This window comes from Chiloscyllium plagiosum, chromosome 12 (genome assembly GCF_004010195.1).
Source record: "Chiloscyllium plagiosum isolate BGI_BamShark_2017 chromosome 12, ASM401019v2, whole genome shotgun sequence".
Taxonomy (NCBI): domain Eukaryota; kingdom Metazoa; phylum Chordata; class Chondrichthyes; order Orectolobiformes; family Hemiscylliidae; genus Chiloscyllium; species Chiloscyllium plagiosum.
In genome coordinates this window covers 39,211,615-39,234,810 of record NC_057721.1, presented here as the reverse complement: position 1 = coordinate 39,234,810, position 23,196 = coordinate 39,211,615, and the positions used below count along the sequence as shown (strand labels likewise).

Here is a 23,196-nt window from a genome sequence, read left to right as displayed (position 1 = left end):
GCCCCTTAGGTCCCATTTAAATCTTCCTCCTCCCATCCCAAATCTAAGCCACTTAGTTCTGGATTCCCCCACCCCAGGGGGAAGACCTGGTCTTTTACCCTATCCATGCACTTCATGATTTTATAACCTCTAAGGTTACCCCTCAGCCTCTACACTCCAGGGATAACAGCCCACCCTATTCAGCCTCTCTCTATAGCTCTAATGCTCCAACCTGAACGGCACGGTGGCTCAGTGGTTAGCACTGCTGTCTCACAGCACCAGGGACCCAGGTTCGATTCCAGCCTTGGGCAACTGTCTGTGTGGAGTTTGCACATTCACCCAGTGTCTGCGTGGGTTTCCTCCGGGTGCTCCGGTTTCCTCCCAGTCTAAAGATGTGCAGGTCAGGTGAATTGGCCATTCTAAATTGCCCATAGTGTTAGGTGCATTAGTCGGGGCGGAATTGGGTCTCAGTGGGTTACTCTTCGGAGAGTCGGTGTGGACTTGTTGGGCTGAAGGGCCTGTTTCCATATTGTAGGGAATCTAATCTAAACATCCTTGTAAATATCTTTTCTGAACCCTTTCAAGTTGCACAAAATCCTTCCTATAGGAGGGGGACGAAAATTGAACAATATTCCAAAAGTGGCCTAACCAATGTCTTGGACAGCTGCAACATGACCTCCCAACTCCTGTACTCAATATTCTGACCAATAAAGGAAAGCAGACCAAACACTTTCGTCACTAACTACCTGTGACTCTACTTTCAAGGAGCTATGAACCTGCACTCCAAGGTCTCTTTGTTCAGCAACACTCCCTAGGACCTTACCATTAAGTGTATAAGTCCTGCTAAGATTTGCTTTCCCAAAATGCAGCACCTCACATTTATCGGAATTAAATTCCATCTGCCACTTCTCAGCCCATTGGCCCATCTGGTCCAGATTTTGTTGTAATCGGAGGTTACCCTCTTCGCTATCCACTACACCTCCAAGTTTGGTGTCATCTGCAAACTTACTAACTGTACCTCTTATGCTCGCATCCAAATCATTTATGTACATGACAAAAAGTAGAGGGCCCAGCACCAATCCTTGTGGCACTCCACTGGTCACAGATAGAAGACGGGTGGTGGTGGAGGGTTGTTTTTCAGACTGGAGGCCTTTGAGCCAGTTCTGTATCCAAATGGCTAGTTCTCCCTGTATTCCATGAGATCTAACCTTGCTAATCAGTCTCCCATGGGGAATCTTGTTGAATGCCTTAGTGAAGTTCATATAGATCACATCTACCACTCTGCTCTCATCAATCCTCTTTGTTACTTCTTCAAAAAACTCAATCAAGTTTGTGAGACATGATTTCCCACGCACAAAGCCATGATGACTATCCCGAATCAGTCCTTGCCGTTCCAAATACAAATACATGTACATCCTGTCCCTCAGGATTCCCTCCAACAACTTGCCCACCACCGAGGTCAGGCTCACCGGTCGACAGTTCCCTGACATATGCTTGTCTTTACCGCCCTTCTTAAACAGTGGCACCACGTTTGCCAACCTCCAGTCTTCCAACAACTCACCTGTGACTATCGATGATACAAATATCTTAGCAAGAGGCTCAGCAATCACTTCTCTAGCTTCCCACAGAGTTCTCGGGTACACCCGATCAGGTCCTGGGGATTTATCCACTTTTAACCGTTTCAAGACATCGAGCACTTCCTCCTCTGTAATCTGGACATTTTGCAAGATGTCACCATCTATTTCCCTACAGTATATATCTTCCATATCCTTTTCCACAGTAAATACTGATGCAAAATATTCATTTAGTATCTCCCCCATTTTCTGTGGCTTCACATAAAGGCCGCCTTCTGATCTTTAAGGGGGCCCTATTCCCTCCCTAGTTACCCTTTTGTTCTTAATATATTTGTAAAAACTCTTTGGATTCCCCTTAACTCTATTTGCCAAAGCTATTTCATGTCCCCGTTTTGCCCTCCTGATTTCCCTCTTAAGTATACTCCTACTTTCATCTAAGGATTCACTTGATCTATCCTGTCTATACCTGACATATGTTTCCGTAATTGCTATGATATCCCAGTCCCATGTTCCTAACCATGCCGAGTTCATCTGCCTTCCCTGTTAGGCCCCTTGCATTGAAATAAATGCAGTTTAATTTATTAGTCATACCTTGTCCCTGCCTGCCATGGCTGTTTGACTCACTTCTGTTCTCAGCTGTACCCGTCTCAGATCGATCTCTTTCTTCACTATCTCCCTGGGTCCCCCCCTCCCACCTTACTAATTTAAATCCTCCCAAGCAGTTCTAGCAAATTTCCCTGCCAGAACATTAGTCCCCTTCCAATTTAGGTGCAATCTGTCCTTCTTGTACAGGTCACTTCTACCCCAAAAGAGATTCCAATGATCCAAAAATGTGAATCCTTGTCCCATACACCAGCTCCTCATTCATCTGCTCTATCCTCCTATTCCTGCCCTCACTAGCTTGTAGCACTGGGAGTAATCCAGATATTACTACCCTTGAGGACCTCCTTTTTAAATTTCTGCCTAACTCTGTGATCTCCCTTCAGAGTCTCAACCTTTCCCTTCCAATGTTGTTGGTTCCAATGTGGACAATGGGGAGAAAGTGAGGTCTGCAGATGCTGGAGATCAAAGTTGAAACTTTATTGCTGGAACAGCACAGCAGGTCAGGCAGCATCCAGGGAACAGGAGATTCGACGTTTCGGGCACAGGCCCTTCTTCAGGAATGAGCAGAGAGTGTTCAGCAGGAGAAGATAAAAGGTAGGGAGGAGGGACTTGGAGGAGGGGCGTTGGAAATGTGATAGGTGGAAAGAGGTCAAGGTGAGGGTGATAGGTCGGAGTAGGATGGAGGCGGAGAGGTCAACAAGAAGACTGCAGGTCAGGAAGGCGGAGCCGGGCTGGAGGGATTCGGCTGAGACAAGGTGGGGGGAGGGGGGATGAAGAAACTGGTGAAGTCCAAGTTCATCCCCTGTGGTTGGAGGGTTCCCAGTCGGAAGATAAGACGCTCCTCCTCCGACCGTCACGTTGTTGTGGTTTGGCGGTGGATGAGTCCAATGACCTGCATATCCTCGGTGGAGTGGGAGGGGGAGTTAATAATTAACCTCATTAACTGTAGCAACTACACTCTCCCCTCTGCTTTCAAAATCTTCCTCCAAAGCAAACCTTTTAAGCATGCCTTTGGCCAGCTCTCCAAAATCAGGCTTGGCATCTGTTTTACCACTCAAACTAAGATTTTACTCTTTAACATGTTTCATTAGGTTAGAGTTATTATAGGAATGGAAGTTGTATTTGTTAATATATCACTGCAAGTATACTGTTGGCAAGTACTTCCATTTTCATTTCTTGTTTTGAATGTAACATCAATGACTGATTCATTTCTGAAGTTTGACCACGATAGAAGTGCTATTTCTTACTGAATTTCTCAATATTAACCTAGAGTTTATTTGCCTAGGTTCTGGCAGAAGATTGCGATAGTCAGATCAATGCACAGATTAATTTTTCCATTGTGAATGGAGACCCAGACAACTACTTCAATATTCATCCAGTCACAGGTTTAATCAAGGTCAAAGAGCGACTTGATAGAGAAAAAGTAAGAAAACATTGATCATAGAACCTTGTTTTACCATCCTGTTGAAATATTTCCAATTTAAATTGTTCTGTTCCTTTCAAGGTAAACGTGCTGTGTGAATAGTATTGATCCTTATAGATCAATGTTCATTTCAACACCTTATGTTAGCTGAGGTTAAAATTGACATTCTGCATTCAGCCATTACATTTCTAGGCTACCTACAGAGAAACTACAAGCAAAATTCATTCTCCTGGTTTCTGCAAAGTGCTATTCCATTGATGCTTTTATGTATTTAAGTTGTAATTTAATGTGACTTTCAAGATGTGAAAAGCATAAACAAGCCACTCGGCATGCTGAGGTCCCCCACATGATTATATTACTGTAAATAATTGAGCATTTGACTAACAAAATAGTTACGTTGCAGTGCAAGGAAAAATACAGTAAATGCATATTTCAAAATAACAGGTCTCTGATTTTAAGCCAACTTTGAGTAATTAATCAGGACCAATCAAGGAAAATGAGCATTAGCAGAGATGAATGTACATCAACGATCAGAAGTATTACCCTTCCGGAACTCTCCTCCAAGAGTAGAATACCTTCCTTTACCCATCATTTTATTGTCAGCTGCAAAGAAAATCTGTGGTTTCTGATATCAAATTATAGAATAATAAAACCAAACTACAATCTCTTTTTGATTCACTCTTGACAGCAAAAAGCATCCCCACACTCCAGTGCAAAGAAGAAAACTGATGATCTAACAGTAGGAATGCTGTTTCAGATTAAGATCCAATAAGATATAAGGAGAAATTATTTCCTTCAAAGGCTTGTGAATCTGGAATCTCCGAAGGAGGAGATAGACAAATTTTAATTAGTAACAGGTTGAAGGATGAACACGAAAGTGAAGTTGAGGCTGAAATGACATGAGCCATGATCATATAGAATAACAGAGCAGTGTTGAAGGACTGAACTGTCTACACTTGCGCCTAGTACTTATAGTTTTGTGTTCTTATACCTTGTAAGCACATTAATGTTGCATTATTCAGATGAAATATGGAACTGAGATTTTGTGTACCAATTCTGAGAAGCAGTGAGCTGGGCCTTCAATAGGGAAGTTACTTCTGACAAAATGGATAGAGCCAAGATTACTACAGGGCCTCCAAAGAGCTGCTTTATGGCTATTAATGCAGCTTCAAGCTGCCTGTTAAGTTCTTCTTAGCAGTTACAGGAAGACAGATTCACGGTTATACCATCTTACATCAACAAAGGTGATTAACAAAGCAGTTCTTAAAAGTGAAGGAGAGGCAAAAAAGATTCAAGTGATCCTAAGGACACTACCCCCTTTCTGTTCCAACTTGATGACAGATGATAGATGCCACCTTAAATGAAGTCTTGTCTTTCGGTCGAAAGATCATGAAGTTCAAGTCCTATTCCAGGATGTGGTTATAATATTTAGGTAACAGAGTATCTGGAAATGCTGATTTATTAATGTTGTATTATTCTGATGAAATATGGCACTGAGATTTTGTTTCACAATTTTAATGAATTTAACAATCACAGAACTATTGCAGGCCATCCAGCCTGTTGTGACTGTACGGTACTCCATAGGAGCAATTTCCTGAGTGTCATTCACCTGCATTGACCCCCTGGGTCTGCACATTCTTTCTTTTCTGATAGCAATTTAATTATTAATGAATGAATCCACTGATCCTGCCTATGGCCCAACAGTTCCTCCAAGATTAGTTGTGAATTTCACTGTTTGTTAATTTTCCCAGATGCACTCCGATGTCCAGCAATGCACGAAATCAAACAGCAAAGGCGGTAACTGTGCAGGTTCTCTCTCTCGCACTGTCCTTTGTCTGCTTTTCTCCCTTTTAAACTGTTGTTTTGACTTTCTTTTTCCCCAAAGTTCCAAAACAATGCAACAGCATATAAAACAGTAATTGCTGTTCCTGGAATTCAAGGAAATCACCTCCAGCACCTAAAATACCTCAAAAAAAAGGAGCAGCTCTTACAGCCAGAAAGTTTTCCCGTCCTCCATCTTGGGTTACACATTACTGTGAACTTGCACAGCAACCATTTAAAAGAACATTCTCCTGATATTTTAAAATTTCAGGAAACATGTTCCTTGCGTTACATAAATCCCAGAAACATTACATGCAAAATAAGAGAATGTAATTTTCTTACCACTCCTGGTAAGCAGCTTTCTACCTCAGGATTTGGACCATCACTGTAGTGGTTACCATGATTTCCAGGGGAGCCCGTTGAAGAATCTGAAGAGCTATCAGGGCTTGAAGGCATATTTGAACTTATCTGTGTTAGCTTGGCTGTAATAAGCTGAAACATAAATCTCTTATTAGAAGGGATGAAACAGAATTTTTAACTTATACTATCCCTATTGAGGAATGGACAAAATCATAACTAACTCCTGCCTAATCTCATTTCAAATAGCTATCTAACTTCTGATCTCCTTCCTGTGACTTCACTATTTGCCAAAATGAGCAATATGGAGTATCTGGTAGGCCATTTTTGATGAGCAAAGCTGGTACTGCAAGATTAAATGACACAGCATAACAACACTTTCAGCAGGTACCCACTGTTTTGTTTTAAACTTTGAGGAAATTCTCATTAGTTTCAGTACATTCCGCTGTAATCCCAGAGCTTGCAAGAATTCCGTATAGTTTTTTCAGATGTCTTTCATAAATTCAGCTCCATCACATTGTTATTTAGTTCCCCACTACAGCTGTTCTATTCTCAAAGTAAGTCTGAGACACTGAAGTTATTAAAAAGGGATCACACCAGGAAAAAAGTATGTGAAGCACTGAGCTGGACTCCTAAACATTTAAGATGCTGCTCTTTATGGATTTCCCCAGTTAATTGCCAAGCAGAGATTTTGGTCTACTACAATATTACAGTCAAATACAAACAAACTTATTAATAGTAGACTGAAGGCAAAGTGAATATTGTGCAAAAAAATTAGCTGAATGAATACCAGTGGATAACTCAGCTCTATTGTGCACCCCAACTTTTCAGCAACTGCATTAAGACAAGTGATGCTTACTCTGCATCTGAACTTATACATGGAATACCAGAGCTTAGTGTGAAATGGTTAACTGGCAAAAGCAACTATGCAAAAAGTTTTGTTCATTGTGCCCTATGCAGGTTCTCTAGATAAATTCAGACTACCTGATGAAATGATGTTAAAATTCTTGGAATAAGGAAAATTGATTTCAATGCGAACAGTTTATGGTGATTCTCAGTAACCAGAGGCCAGATCCTATACTTTGCATCTCGATTGTAAAATGGACTGTAGCATTGCAATCAAAGTAGTACTTTAAGTTATAATAAACATCTTTACATGAATTGAATGTAGGTGTGAAACCTCCCTGCTACGTGAACTTAAAAGGTACTTAATTGTGCATGTACAGCAAGCATGGATACAAACAGAGCAGGTAAACTGAACATTTAGAATAGGACTCTGATTTTAATTAAGGCCAACTTTCATGTTTTAATATAAAGACCAGAGAAATTGCTGCAGACAGATTTATCAAAAGATGGCTCACGAAGAATCTAACAATTTAAAACTGAGAACTGACAACAGATTGGGCAAAGTCAGTTTTTGACTCTTTGGTCTGAGTCTTCAAGGGAATTACCATCATACCTGAAGTGAGCACTGTAGTTTATCAAGCTCTCTCAATAGCTGGTTTTGAATCCACCCAATTATTCTTTTTGAAAAAGCAAACAACACCAAGTTGCTCCTCTACCTCATCTTCTATACACTGCACTTGAAACCTTAATCAATTATGAACTAAGCATCTGCTAATTAATCAAACACAATCAGTCCCACATTCCTTTTGTTTCATGAAAATGGCTGGCTTCCACTGTACATCTCTTGCCCCCACTCAGACCAACATAACAGGGAATGGATTCTCTCTTCAAACTTTCATTTTACTGAAAACACTGAAGCAAGAAATATTCTGTCTGGATACAGAGGCTAAAAATATCCACTTTAAATTAGCAAAGTTTGGAATCTACAAATTTTCCATAACCACTTAGTTCAGCCAACCTAGATCAATGCTCTGTCTCAGGAGAACTGAATTTTACAAATAAACTGCCAACTGTTGAAACATTTTGTTGCTACTTCACTGAAATTCTGCTACTGGGACCAATGAACACAGAAATGACTGCCAGAGTTTTCTTTTGAACCCAAACTTAAGGGCCAAAACATTATTTCCATGCTCCTAAATTTCCTTGAAATAACTAATGTTCCAACATATTATCAACTGGTAGGACACCTCAGATCAGTCAGAGTATTTAACACCCAGATTGTTACAATCCTTGAGTTGATTTATTGGAAAGACTTGATGACAAATTCAAAACGAACCAAATCCAGTAATTTTATAAAATGGCAAAAAAACTATATTCCAATTTGCTAACCAGCCAACACATGATCCCAGCTTCTTGTCGAACTCAGGAGATAATATTACACGAAATGTGTTTTCTGTTATAATCAAGAAGCTATTCCTGTTCTATGATCACAATTTCAGAAATTCTCGAGAGCAATATAAAATAAATATTGAGTAGATTAAGCAAATGTGAAAATTTGAATTATGAGAAGGGCTGCTCATGATTGCTAATGGGGGGGTAAGACAGTCATTTCTATCCAGCTACATTGATTTTCTTCATTGCTGACTATAACTGTTTTATTCACAATACTTACAGTTTTATCTTTAAGATTTAACTGTCCGATTAATTTCCGATCGTCAGCAGGGTCTACAAGTTCACCACCAATAAATAGTTCTACTTTTGTATGTGCACTGTTTGCTTTTATTCTACTGAGGATACAGCGTCTAACAGACCCAATGGTGTCATTTGTGTGAGACCAAATATCCAAATCTTCCACTTGACGTCCTTGATTTGGAAATCGTACAACAAGAGATACATGTTTTCCACGAAAAGCTCTGAAAAAGGCAAATTCTTAGTGTCATGAAAGGCAGATTTTCTTTCACAAATAAAATTGTAAATGTTAGTATCCAGGTCATTTGGGTGTGCTTGTCTAAGAAACACTAGCAAACAGGTACAGAAAGCAATTGAGGTAACAAATGGAATGTAGGCTTATTCCAATGTGATTGGAGTATAGAAAAAAACAAATCTTGCAACAATTGTACTGGGTTTTGGTAAGGTCACATCTGAAATACTGAGAGAAACGAGAAATTTTGGTTTCCAAATTTAAGAAAGGTAAAGTTGCCATAATCCCAAAGGACCACAGGGCAGCTCTCCCAGAGAGAAACAACCGGTGGGGAGTTTAACTCAAGGATCGCCACGCCTGAAGACATGGACAAGGTTGAGAAGGTGACCTCAGCCAATGTGTGAATTGAATGCACACTGTTGGTATTACAAATCGACCATCCAGCCAAATGAGTTAACTGACCCCTGAAGAAAGAGCATATCGCTTTGGAGGCAGTACAATGAAGATTCACTGAACTCGTCCCAGGGATGAGGGGTGATCCTGCAATAAAAAGCAAACCAATTTGAGCCTACATTCTCAGGATTTCCAGAGAATGAGACACAACCAAGATTAGATTGAAAATTTTCAAGGGATATAATAACAAAAATGGAGAAACTGATTCTGGTCAGCAAGTCGAAAATACACGGTCATTTCGGACTGGAATGACAAGAAATCAACTCAAAAGATTGAGAATCTTTGGAATTAGTGACCAAAGGGGATTATGATCGCTCCAACTGTTCATACATACAAGCCTGGAAGACGGATGTTGTATCTATGTTGGAATTAAAGATTACGGAGAGCGGGCAGAGAAATGGAATTGACGCCCAAGATTAAACATGATTGTTGTGAAGCAGGCTTGACAGGCCCCATAGTGTATTCCTTGCCCTATTTTTGCTTTCTGTAAATCATCCCAACTAGTCACAACTGTTGAAATTTGCATTTCTGAATTAAATCTCAAATATACCGAATGCATAACTAAAGATTATTCCAAAATGTGGTTTTGCACAAATTATTATAGCTTCACTTCATAACAGAGACAAAAAAACTGCAGATGCCGGAAGAACATGGCAAGCCACGCTTGTGGAGGGGGAACAGTGATGAGGTTGCGATTGGTGAATACAGGTAATGGGTATGCCCTGGTTGGCTGGTGGGATGAATGAATCCGGTTGGTAGCTGGTAGGAAGGGTCAGTCAGAGGGGTGGAAGGGAGGTGGAGGGGCTAGAAAGGGAGTCAGGAAGTGGGTGGCAAGGTTATTTGAAATTGGAAAACTCAATGTAGAGTTCTTTGGTCTAGAGACTGTCCAGGCAGAAGATGAGGTGTTGTTCTTCCAATTTGCAGTCTGATTCACTGTGGCAATAGAGACGACCAAAGAAGGACATGTCAGAGAGGGAGTGGAAAGCGAAATTGAAATGGGCAGTGACTGGAGGTCAGGGTGGCCCATACGGGACTGGGGCTGAGATGCTCACCAAATCATTGCCTAAGTTTATGTTTAGTCTGCTTGATGTAGAGACGACCGTACTGGGAGCACCAGATACAATAAACTAGGTTGGAGAGGCAAGTAAACCTTTTTGACCTGGAAGGGCTGTTTGGGGCCCTGGATGTAGATAAGGGAGGTGGTGTGCCAGCAGGTTTTGCATCTTTTTACAGTTGTGGTGCGGTTTGCATCTTTTAAGTTTCCTAATAGTCCAACTGTGGGCAGCACGGTGGCACAGTGGTTAGCATTGCTGCCTCACAGCGCCAGAGACCCGGGTTCAATTCCTGCCTCAGGCGATTGACTGTGTGGAGTTTGCACGTTCTCCCCGTGTCTGCGTGGGTTTCCTCCAGGTGCTCCGGTTTCCTCCCACAGTCCAAAGATGTACAGGTCAGGTGAATTGGCCATGCTAAATTGCCCGTGGTGTTAGGTAAGGGGTAGATGTAGGGGTATGGGTGGGTTGCGCTTCGGCGGGGCGGTGTGGACTTGTTGGGCCAAAGGGCCTGTTTCCACACTGTAAGTAATCTAATCTAATCTAATCAAAAACTGCAGTAATTTTGTCAAGTTGACTTAAATTCCACTTATTTGTTTAGAGACCAAAATCATATATGTAATACCCATCTTCTGGTTATGGTACTGCCACCTTCAGTCCATAAGTAAACAGCTTTGATATTTCTCTCAAATATTGTCAAGACAACTGATGAATTGATTAACAAGCAATATAATACATTCCATCATACGTTCTTCAGAAATGGCACTTTTGGAATATTGCATGCAATTCTGGTCTCCCTCCTATAAAAAGGGCATTTTGAAACTTGAAATAGTTCAGAAAAGATTGACAAGGATGTTGCCAGGGTTGGAAGATTTGAGCTATTGGGAGGGGCTGAATAGGCTGGGGCTGTTTTCCTTGGAGCGTTGGAAGCTGAGAGGTGACCTTATAGAGGTTTATAAAATCACGAGGGGCGTGGACAGGATAAATCAACAACGTATTTTCCCTGGTGGGGTAGTCCAGAACTAGAAGGTGTAGGTTTAGAGTGAGGGGGGAAAAATATAAAAGGGACCTAAGGGGGCAACTTTTTCACACAGAGGTGCATGTATGGAATGAACTGCCAGAGGAAGTGGTAGACGTTGTTACAACTTAAAAGGCATCTGGATGGGTATATGAATAGGAAGGGTTTAGAGGGATGTGGGTGAAGTGCTGGCAAATTGGACTAGATTAGGTTAGGATGTCTAGTTGGCATGGACAAGGGTCTGTTTCTATGCTGTACATCTCTATGACTAACTAATAATCCAACACGAGAAAATCCATGCCAGATGACAAATAATTCAATGCATTGAATTGAAAATGTAATATAATTTTTCAAGTAGATTAACAGAACATACAACTGACATTGTTTTCAGAACTTATCAATAGTACAGGACATGAAGAATTAATGATAAATACTCCAAAGGACATCTTATATCAATTGAGAGTGTGGGGAGATTAAATTAAAACTCAAATCTAGAATTTTGAGTCATCAAAATCCAAGTGCAGTTTTACCAAAAACAAAATCACAATTCACCATACAAAAACACTTAATTTTTGTAAAAATACAATGCAATTGACAGCATTTCATCCGCTAGTGAAAGCAGTATTTGAAATATACATACCTAGACATTGGTAGAATCGTCCGTTCTTCATGGTAGTCACTGTCGCACTCATTTATGTACTCACGCAACACTGTCAATACACGTACCATCCGTATTGCCTCCTGCCTTGCACAATTAATACTGTCTTTGTCACCATCTAGTACACACAGTGTATCATAAGAGGCCTTCAATCGATCAAAACACGACTGAATGAAGTCTTCATGAATCTCGACCTATTTGTGTAAATGTTGGCAGCAATTAGGCACTGCTTCACCTCAGCTTCAAACAGTAACCAATTTTTCATCCCATACACATTCTGCACCTTCACAAACTTTCCTCTTACTCAGTACAAATTAACAAGCATGTTAAGGTACCTCTGTTCACTTATCAGGATATAGACAAAATTTGAAGGTAAAAAGCATTGGGCTCTTCTAGCAGTGGTAGTGAACCTAACTCTGGGACACCAGGTTCAATCGTCATCTGGCAAAGAGGTGGGTCATAAACATGTCCAAATAGGTTGATTAAATAAATATTTAACTCTAATAGCAACTTTGCTTTGCACATACTTTCCAAATCACAACAGCACAGACGCACATCTAGATTTCTAAATTCCTCAATGAAATCACAATTTAAAATATGTATAGTAGACGCTCAACCAGAAAACTCACACTGAGCATCCTTCTTATGGCTGACTCACCTGATTAACCTGCAATCGTGGACCAAGATTTGTGTATATTTCTTTTAGCAGGTCTATTGCTCTACTTGCAATGTCATCACTTCCTTGAATTACCACCTGTAGAGGACAGAATGGCAAAGCATTAACATTTTTAGTTCAAATCAAACTTCATACAGTTGACATAAAACCCCAAATACTGCTGCGAAGTTCATGTAAGTTTGTGTAACAGATTTGCCTTTTTTATCTGCCATCCTAATTTTTGAATGTTACTTAATTGTACAAAGGAACAACAACTCAGAATCCAGTTTATCGCAATTCAATGAAAAGGCTAGTACCAAGATTCTGGTCTTGTCGAGCCAGATTTTATATCAATTCCTTCTTGGGACTATTTATTTCATTCTCAGAGTAAGATCTTGTTCACCAGTACTTACAGAGCAAGAAATACACAGATTCACACCTGTGCTTTATCTGTCACTCAACCATATTAATATGCACACCCTACCTCCAAACAATGAAGCACCTACACAATCTAAAGCAACTACTGGAGCTAACACTACATTGAAATTTATAGCATGTTGTGTAATATTGGTTTTAACACCTTCAGGCTCAACTGGCTGAATTAATTTAATAGCAGCTTCTGTTTAAACACATGGTTATGAACACTGCATATAGATTAGATTAGATTCCCTAGTGTGGAAACAGGCCCTTCGGCCCACCAAATCCACACTGACCCTCCAAAGAGTAACCCAACCAGAGCCATCTCCTTCTGACTAATGCACCTAAAACTATGGGCAATTTAGCATGGTCAATTGACCTAACCTGTACGTCTTTAGACTGTGGGACGAAACCGGAGCATCCACGCAGACACGGGGAGAATATGCAAACTCCACAGTCAGTCGCCCGAGGCTAGAATTGAATCTGGGACCCTGGTGCTGTGAAGCAGCTGAGCTAACCACTGAGCCACTGTGCTGCCCCAAACATTAAGATAACAGCCTTATATTCTCTATCTTTACCATTCTTCTACACTCAACCTAATAGCGCACTCAAACTTGGACACTCCTTTTTCACACACTGGGTATATAATTTCCTATATTGTCAGCCTGTATTTTTTTCTTTTAAAACCCTCACCAAATCTTCCCTTGCAATCCTTTCCCAGCCCTCATTTAGGGTCAAGTTCCCTCTTCAGCCAGAGCTGTACAAATGGCTCTGACACCTCAACAATGCATTGAGCTTCCTTCTTCACCAGTTATGGAATGACTGGCCCATCAATAGAAACCCATACATCTCTGGTTAGTGTGGGAGGAAAATGTTCAATTCCCAGATCTTCTTTACTGAATCAATTTGCTTCTGGATCAGGTAGTCAGCTAAACACTATTGCAGATATGCATAAACATTCAAGGGAACTCTATTTGCACTATGGTTCCAGTATGGTCATCTAATCTCTGCAGAGTTCCTCAGGGTAATGCCCTTGGCCCAAACATCTTCAGCTGCTACATCAATGACCTTCCCTCCATCATAAAGGTCAGAAGTGGGAATGTTCACCTATGATTGCACAATTTTCAGCACCATTAGCCACTTTTCAGAAACTGAAGCAGTCCATGTTCAAATGCAACAAGATCTGGACACTATCCCAGCTTGAACTGGCCAGGGGCAATTAACATTTGGACCACACAAATGCCAGGCTATGACAATCACCCCATGACATTCAATGGTGTTACCATCACTGAGTCTCCCCTTATCTAAATCCCGAGAGTCATCATTGACCATAAACTCAACTGGATTCATCACATAAACAGTGACTACAAGAGCAGGTCAGAAGTGAGGAAGCCTGCAGCAAGTGATCCCTCCTGACTCCCCAAAGCCTGTCCACCATCTACAAGGCACAAGTCAGGAGTGTGATGGAATACTCCTCACTTGCCTAGATGGATACAGCCCCAACACAAGCTCGACACTCAAGACAAAGCAGCCCGCTTGACTGTCACATCAACAATCATCCACTCCCTCCACCACCGGTACTCAGTAGCAGCAGTGCGTACAGTCTGATCTGTTATAACATTGTAGTTGCATTCTTGTGTGAACGCATGTTGGAGAAAATCATGCAATAGAAATAAAGGGGTCTGTGGGAAAAACAGGATTAGCAGCAAACCACTAAAAATATCAATAAAAATTGCAAAATAGTTAGCCCACCAAACGATAGCACAGTCTAGTGAATGTTAAAGTCTATTTTAATGAAATACAATAAATTAAACACAAAGGGGTTTCTGAGTATGCTGAATTACAGTACTGTATTAAGATGGGACTGAGGGTCTCGATCAGCAGCATCACTTTCAGATGCTGTGCAGGGTTATGAAGAAAAAAAATATTTAGTCCAGAAGTAGATGGCATCGGCCCTTTGGACTCACGACTGTTTCGGGGGGGGGGGGGGGTTGGCTAAAAGAAAGGCATCTAGCTATTGCTGTTTTGCAATCTTTCTTTCATGAAGAAGCTGTTCATAGGGAGTATGCCACGGACTGCTATCCTGATGTGTTCTGCATTGTAGTCATTGCCTTCCAATAGCTGCAATTGCTCAACTTCCCTCAGTCTAGAGACAAAAGACATGAAAAGTTCTTGTGGTACTGCATCCTGGACAACTTCATCGTTAGCTTCAAATTTTCCCTGCAGCATCAAGTTGTTGCAGATCAACTGTGGAGAGGCCTTCACAATGGGCCTCAAACAGGTCCTCAACATCCTCAGTCTCCACTTCTTCAAATCCACCTTTCTTTGCAAGAGAGTGACAGTTATTTGATTGCTGGAAGCTCCTCTGACAGTTCAACACCTTCAAAAAAAATCAGGAAGAAAATATGGGAGAAGCTTCTGCCAAACCACATGTGAGCAGTCCTGACTGACATCACCCCAGGCCTCCACAATGTCAATGGCATTCTTAATGTTAAAGCTCTTCTGAAATTTAACAGCAGTCTCCTCATTATGCCGTTCAGTAGCTGCCATCAGCTTCTTGAATGTGAGTCTTAAATAATAAGTTTTACAAGCTGCTACTGCATCCTGGTCCATGGGTTGAATGAGACAAATTGTGTTCAAAAGATAGAAATAGCACTTTGATGTTTTCAGAAAGTTCACTAATGGTGGGAGGATGGCTTAGTGCATTGTCCAGAATGAGTAGTATCCTTAAACCCAAATTTTCTCCAGCAATAATTTCTAAATGCATCCTCAAAAAAAACAACAAAGGTCAGAAAACTTTGCCCCATCACCCAACGTCTTTTGCTTGACCTGAAGCAAACACCTCGAGTGGACTTAAAATAGTCTTTCAAGGCTCACAGGTTGGCTGAGTGGTACACTACATGCTTAAGCTCTAAGACTCCACCAGCAATGGCATCCAACAATACAGACATACGTTTCTTTGCCACCTTAAAACCTGGAGCATGTGCTTCATTCTTAGTAATGTAGGTTCTGAATGGCATTTGCATCCAGCAAAAACCTGTCTCGTTCAAACTGAATATTTGATCCAAGGTATAGCCTTCTTGCTCAATTTTTTCATCACATGAGGAAATAACAGTGATTGCTCCTTGTCTGCACTAGCAGGTTCGCCACATGATTTTACGTTATGAAAAGCATAGCGGCTCTTGAATCCAGCAAAACAGTCACTACTAGCACTAAAGGCAAGCACATCTGCAGGATTTTCAGCTTTTCTCCTTAGGTCTTCATAAATTGATAAGTTTTGTTTCATGACGAGAAAAGTGACCCCAGAACGCTATTTTGATTGACCTTTTATCCACACACTTAGAAGATGTTCCACCTCAAGCTACTTTATTCGTGATCTCACAGATTTGCTAGCACTCTGACTTGTTCCAGCAATGCAGCTTGCTTTAATTCTTTCTGTATGGTTTCTAATGGTGAATAGCATAGACTCCTTCATTCTTGTTGCATGAACAATATCACCACATGCTCTTTCATTACATTCAAAACACTAACATCTAGCATCTATGCAAGAGTTATAGCCTCTTTTATCCTCACCATTTGTGATTTTTCCACCCTGATGCTTCCTGTCAACATTCTTGCGACTTTCTCCTTCCATATTCATAGAAAACACAGCGAGACTTGTTAAAAAAAAGGACCTAAAATTACTGAGTACAGCACCATACCTTTCACAAAGCACTTCAGCACAAGCATGCGAGCTGACTGATCATATGATGTTGATGCAGAGTCCAGTCCTCCGTGCACCGCAAGACCCAGTGTCAGGGATGGAATCATATAGTAGCCAACAGCAGTCTTAAAAAAAACACCATTTCCCAATTCATTTATCACATTACTGCCAATCATGTTGACAAAATACATGTTAAAGGAGAACAACCTGTACTATCTACAAGATGCACTGACACTGCAGAAAGATCCTCAGCCAGCACCTTCCAAACCCATGATCACTTCCATCCAGAAGGACAAGGGAAGCAGGTATACAGGAAAACCACCACCTTCAAGTTCCCCTCCAAGCCACTCACCATTCTGACTTGGAAATACATCTCAGTTCCTTCACCACTGGGCCTAAACCCTGGAATTCCCTCCCTAATGGCACTGTGGGTGAACCTACAGCAAGGGGACTGCAGCAGTTCAAGGTGGCAGCTCACTATCACCTTATCAAGGTCCCAACTAGGGACAGACAAAAAATGCTGGCCAGAATGCAACACGCACATCCCAAAACCAAATAATTACAAAACAAATTTGAAAATTACCATTGGTGAATTTCATTGCATCAGCCTGGCTGATACAATGGTGAATCTGGATTTCTCAAGTCCTGCAGCTTTGAATAGAGCTTTTCTATTCCAGTTTGGCAGCTGGGTGTATCAAAAGTAATCAGCAACTCACCCATTTTGGCAATGTAATATTTTGATTTTTGTCACCATCTGATTAATTACTGAAAAACGGTAAGTTTGGAAGAGATCTTGTGGTCATCTAAGTGATACTGGTTAAAGTGCAGAACAAATTAACTTCTGGTAAGCCCTAGGGATTGATTTAGTCCATTTAAATCCATATTTAATATTGTGTTTTTGATGATGGAACCATTCTGATAATTGATGGCTCATTCAGTTAAGTATTTCATAAGACCATGCCAATGGTTGGCCACTATTTACAGGATACATTTGATCTTGGGCATATTCTTCCAAGTGGAGTCATTCCTCCATGCTCTGTTTTACTGAACAGCGAACTCCCTGACTGCAGGCGAATTTCAAGTGAGTTCACAAACATGATGACTTTTAGCTGGATGTCACTTGGTATTTCATTCCTTTTTCAGAAGACACATGTACATCTGTTGTGTGCCATGCAATGTCTGCCTTGTGGATCTTTTTGGCAACACTGCTGTATCACCTGATTGAACCCATGCACCAATTTAGACAGGTAGTAAAACATGCTTTTCTGAACTGCAAAATTGAGGCCAACTCCAAAGGCAAGTTAAGTATTATTTTGCAATTAAAAGGTGGTGATTGGCAACCTATATCCCAATTAAAAGCCAAAGCATGATTTTTCACACTGGTCAACCGATGGGAATGATTTGTCTAAATTCAGGATTTCAGCACAATCTTGGACTTAAAACTTCACTTCCCAAAATTAAAAAACCGTAACTGAAATTCCACAAACAGACTATAATAGTTTGTGCATATACACATATGCACACAAGCACACTGCTCTTATTCAGGAGGAAAGTACAGACAAACAGGAAAGAAACATTTCATGTTTCAAGTTAAATATCACTTCTTTGCATAAAAAGTACTTGCATAATCAATTTGGGAGTTTGGAAATTTTGTCTGAATTTGGGAGCCGTGATATCCCAGTTTTAAATTGGCAAGTCCAGCTACTCATCATGAATTAGTTTTTATCCAAGGCAGGTTCAACTTTAACTCAACGACCAGCAAAGCATGACACCTGATGGGAGTCACAAAACCTGTGAAATAATATCACTGTCAAAAAGTCATATTTCTCTGCACTCCAGCATGTTTGCTGTCACTTAAAGCCAGAGCTCGAGCAAACAGCGCACTTAGCAATGTTATGCTTCCAGTAACAGCAGAATTAAGGAATAGAATTGTCTCTTGGCCTGAAAGTCTGTTCTACCATAACTGATCTGCCATCCAAGTTCATACGTATGCCTTGACTCACTCTCTCGAAATTCAATTCACAAAAAACAAAAATAATCCAGCATCAAGTCATTTGGTAATACAAAACTCGAATGTTGCTGAAAAGATATTTTGTCAAAGCTTTTTGTCTTGTACATGAGGACATTCACAGGAACACCAATATAAAAGGGTAACAATTTGTGCGGTATGAGTTCTGATAGGTAGAGGCATAGCCATGGAGAATGTATCAGTTAGATGACTTCCATTAAACTACAATTCTTAGTTTAAATTTAAACAAGGCAGGTTGACTGTGATTGGTCAATACATTAGCTAATTTTGTATCAGTGAAACAGGTGCAGTGTGTGTAAATATGCTTACTGCTTACCAAGATCTGGGCCTAGTGTATTAATATGTAATTTGCAGTGCCATACTGCAAACCCAGCTAACAATGCGAAATTATTTTCTCAATCTATTGTTTCACCTTCTCAGATAATGTTACAAATGCTGGCCAGTAACAGAATCACATGTAATTTTGGAGACTGTGTTGTGAAATTTGCAAGCACAAGCTGAAGTCGGGTGATCAGTTGTTGCTCATTGAACAGCTGAAGGGACATGTGGTTTGATTTGATCCACTGATCTTTGGGACAAGGAGTAAAGATTTCTCGCATTAAACTGGACACAAACTCATTTTACTTCACTTATTTGTAATGCCACATTACAGAACTAACTAATATATAATATAAGAGGTAAAAACAATGACTGCAGATGCTGGAAACCAGATTCTAGATTAGTGGTGCTGGAAGAGCACAGCAGTTCAGGCAGCATCCAAGGTGCAGCGAAATCGACGTTTCGGGCAAAAACCCTTCATGGCTTTTGTCCGAAACGCCGATTTCGCTGCTCCTTGGATGCTGCCTGAACTGCTGTGCTCTTCCAGCACCACTAATCCATAATATGTAATATATGCATATAGTGCATTCTTAACATGTCTTTCCTACAAATACTGCATCTCCAAAGTACAAATTTATTCTGCTATCATTAACAAAGACATGGATGGTATGAAACTGATGAGGTCTCTTTCAGCCTCAATCATATTCAAAATTTCAGCTTGAACTAAATAGTCATTTGAGTTCCAAACAAAAAAACTTCATTTTAAACTCAAGATGGAATGGTAACAATTTCAATTTCAGTACAATAAAGACTGAAATGAGTGATATCAATAAGTGTTTTTCTGGAGACATCCTTGAATGCTTTACAGGTATAGAGCATGCTCCAATGTTTCAAAGCACATTTTTTCAATTTTTAAAAAAAATTCTTGAGCGACTGAAGGAACATTTTGTACATTTTTGGATGTCATTTTATCAACAACCAATATACACAAATCGAGTAGCAGATATCCCCCTTCCTTCAAAATCCCTTCAGCTTGCAAGCAATTTCAGTTCAAAGTTCATCCTCTTTATGAAACTTCCATTGCTTTGTCTCAAGGCATGCAAGTAGAATTTTTTAAAAGACAATGTGGAGCAGCAAAAGCATTCAACCTGTACCAATACCTGACTAAAAAAGATAAAAATAATGGGAATAAATAGATATGGCAGCAGCTGTAAATAAAACTTTCCCCCTTCCGCTGCAGCCATTTTTGTACAATCAGCACAAATACCACTTAAACCAGTTTCATTTTGTAGCTAAGATGTTTATGTCCTTACCCTCCAAAGATATTCCAGTCCTATTAATTCTAGATCATCCATCATATAAGCACGCCGTTTTGCTACAAGCTTCCCTTCACGACAGTTCACAGCTTTGAAAAACCTCTCAAAGCACTTCATTCCATTTTCAGTTAAGAGAGAAGGATCCAGTTGCAGGACATTATTTTCAAAAAAGTCCTTGTTTATGTCTGGGTCTAAGTCAGGTTCATCTCCCATCAACTTAGAAAACCATTTAAAACAGGCTTCACGATCGCAAAGGTAGACAGCATTCTCAGCTAAGCACTTCCAGATTTGCTTGGCTTGAGGAGCACACAACCACAACTGGCCATCCTTCAATAAAAATCTAGGAAATAAAACGCAGGTAAACATGGTTAGGGTTGTGATAGAACACATTTTCAAGCAAGATCTCATTTGTTGAGGTAGTTCATGACTTCAGCTCTCTACATCAACGGGCAGCAAATCAATTCATTTCCCTAAACTGGTAAATAATTTGCATACACCACTGACCTCAAGAAATTTAGTCGCTCTTGGACCTCTTGCACATGGCTATACCGACTCCCTGATCGTACAGTTTGTGGATCATACTCTGGGTACTCTGCAAAACATTTACCGAGTTACAAAAATGAATTACATCAGGAGCAAGTTATTATTGTATTCTCACTTTCTCAAAAAGATCCACAGTAGTATTACAACAGTGAAGTTCTTCAGCATGCAATCAAGTATCAGCCTAGATTATGTGAACTATATCAAGTGAAGCATAACTCACCATCTTCTGGATTAGTTAAGGACTACTGTAATACATTGAGAACTATATACATCTTATTGTTAAGATAGTTTAGTTTCATTTAGAGCACTTCAATTTTGGAGAAACAGCTAGACAGGTTTCTTCAAAGGGGTAACTCAAGTTCACTGTGAACATTACTTCTGTTTGCAAGACTTTCAGTAAATAACATGACATGGCAAACACTTGCTGCAACTGTTTTCAACGGTTAGGGGTTGAAGAAATTCTCGCTTTATCTGTCTAAGGAGGAAAAACTCCAGCTCAGGACAAACTGAGATTGTATGAAAGCCTTTGAGTGAAGAGTTGTAGTGGACGAAAGTCTGCCTTATGCTGCCCAGCTAACCAATCTCAGTTCTTTAAAGAAAATCTTGTTGTTGAGTTCAGGATGAAACTAATTTGTTCTTTTCAAAGAATTATTTAAGAAATGCCTCAAGACTCAATTTCTCGATAGGTTGTGCCTGCACGACTTCAGAGACAATTTTGCATGATTACAGACTAGAACACATGCAAGAACAACACAACAATACACATAAATCTCTGCGAGATTTTATTTTCACCACCCTTTTGAGTGAAAAAGTGCACGCACGTCTCTTGGGGATATTGAGAGATAAGCAATCCATAACAGAAATATAAATTATGTTAACCAATTGCTACATCACTATTGAATAAGAATGCATTTCCACTATAAACGAATGATTGGTTGATAGATCTTAGTATCCAAAACTTGATACAGATAAGCTATTTACTGGGTCATCTTGATAACTGGAAAAATGGCCAGTGGATAGTAGCACTTCATCTACATTGTACAGCTCCAGCCTTGGGTCTCGTATAAAACTGAGCACTTGCATACATAGTGCAGAACATAAGTAGATGTGGGTATCAAGAGGAAAAGATAACAGGGAATATACTGGTTTCTTGCTCTTTTTTTATGAAAATGACTGACAATTCTCAACACTTAGCTGGTTATGCAAGATATATCTCTGGTCTGCAAAGAATAACAAAAGTCAGGCAAAATTGAGGCAGTAATACAAATGTTTGAAACTGACGAACAGCAATACAAACCAGACAATGAATGAATTCAGTAAGAGAAATCAATTACAAATGAAGACAATTGAATAGGAAACAAGTGCAAACTATACAGCTTGAACTAGTTGTACTTCAGAGAACAGAAAAGGTGAGTGAGCACAAGCAAAAAGGGAAGGGGAAGAGACGAGAGAAAAAATGAGAGGGGGAAGCGAGGGAGAGAGCACCACAAAGGGAAAGAGGAACAAAGGAAGAGAGACACAGATGGGGAGGAGACATGAGTGTGCATGGGGTGGGGGGCTGTTTAGTCTGCTCTACTATTCAACAGGATCATGGTTGATCTCAGCTCTACCCTGACTCCACTTTCATGCCCACTCACCAGAATTCTTCAAAACCAAAGATCAATGCTGGAACTTCACATGCTTCCACAAATGCGGATGAAAATTTGCATAGTCTGATTTGTAAGTCTGCAGATGCACCAAAAATAGTGGTATGATAACAAATTGTTGAAAAAGCTCAACAGTTGGCAGCTTTTGTGGACAGAAATCAGCTAATGTTTCAGGTCTAGTGAGCCTTCCTCAGAAGGTTCTGAGGAAGATCACACAACATGAAACATTTCTTCTAATTTCTGAGCTTTTCAAGCAATTTCTTTTTTATTGCTCATTAACAGCACCCGCAGTTCTTTCAGTTTTTTAGTATGAGAACTGGAGGAGTTGTGGATGGTGTGCAAAGTGGTCAAAAGAAACAGCACTATGAATTGGTTAGAAAACTGCGTGGAGGAATGGCAGGTGAAGTTCAATCCAAAGAAGAGAGATGATACATTTTGGGGAAATCAAATTCAAGAGAAAAACATACAGCAAATGATAGGACCTTTAGAAGCATTGTTATAGAGAGAACTTGGCAATGCAAGTCCATAGCTCCCTGAAAGTTGGGGCACTGGTAGATTAAGGTAGCAAAGGCAGTGTACGGTATGCTATCTTCAGCAGTTGGGGCACAGATTATACAAATTGGCAAGCCATGTTGCAACTATATACAACTTCAGTTTGGCCAGATCTGGAGCACTGTGTGCAGTTCTGGTCACAATACTATGAAACATGTGAAGACTTTGGAGTAGTGCAAATGTGGCTTAACCAGCATATTATGTGGACTTGAGTGTATTAACTGTAAGGAGAGATTGGATAAACTGGGGTTATTTTCTTCAGAGCAACAGAGACTGAGAAGCAACCTGATAAAAGTAAATAAAATGATGAGAGAC

The 23,196-nt window shown here is 40.3% G+C and overlaps 1 protein-coding gene across 2 annotated transcripts in view; it reads right to left on the bottom strand.

The window, feature by feature from the left end:
• Positions 1-23,196, bottom strand: part of usp9 (ubiquitin specific peptidase 9) — a 272,043-nt gene that overhangs the window by 165,514 nt on the left and 83,333 nt on the right. For both annotated transcript variants that reach the window (XM_043700849.1, XM_043700850.1), the window contains exons 15-20: positions 20,645-20,732; positions 20,138-20,480; positions 12,361-12,456; positions 11,685-11,896; positions 8,276-8,516; positions 5,743-5,892 (exon numbers count right to left, since the gene is read on the bottom strand). In XM_043700849.1, coding sequence (XP_043556784.1) covers positions 5,743-5,892; positions 8,276-8,516; positions 11,685-11,896; positions 12,361-12,456; positions 20,138-20,480; positions 20,645-20,732 — 1,130 coding nt within the window. The remainder of the gene's footprint in view (positions 1-5,742; positions 5,893-8,275; positions 8,517-11,684; positions 11,897-12,360; positions 12,457-20,137; positions 20,481-20,644; positions 20,733-23,196) is intronic.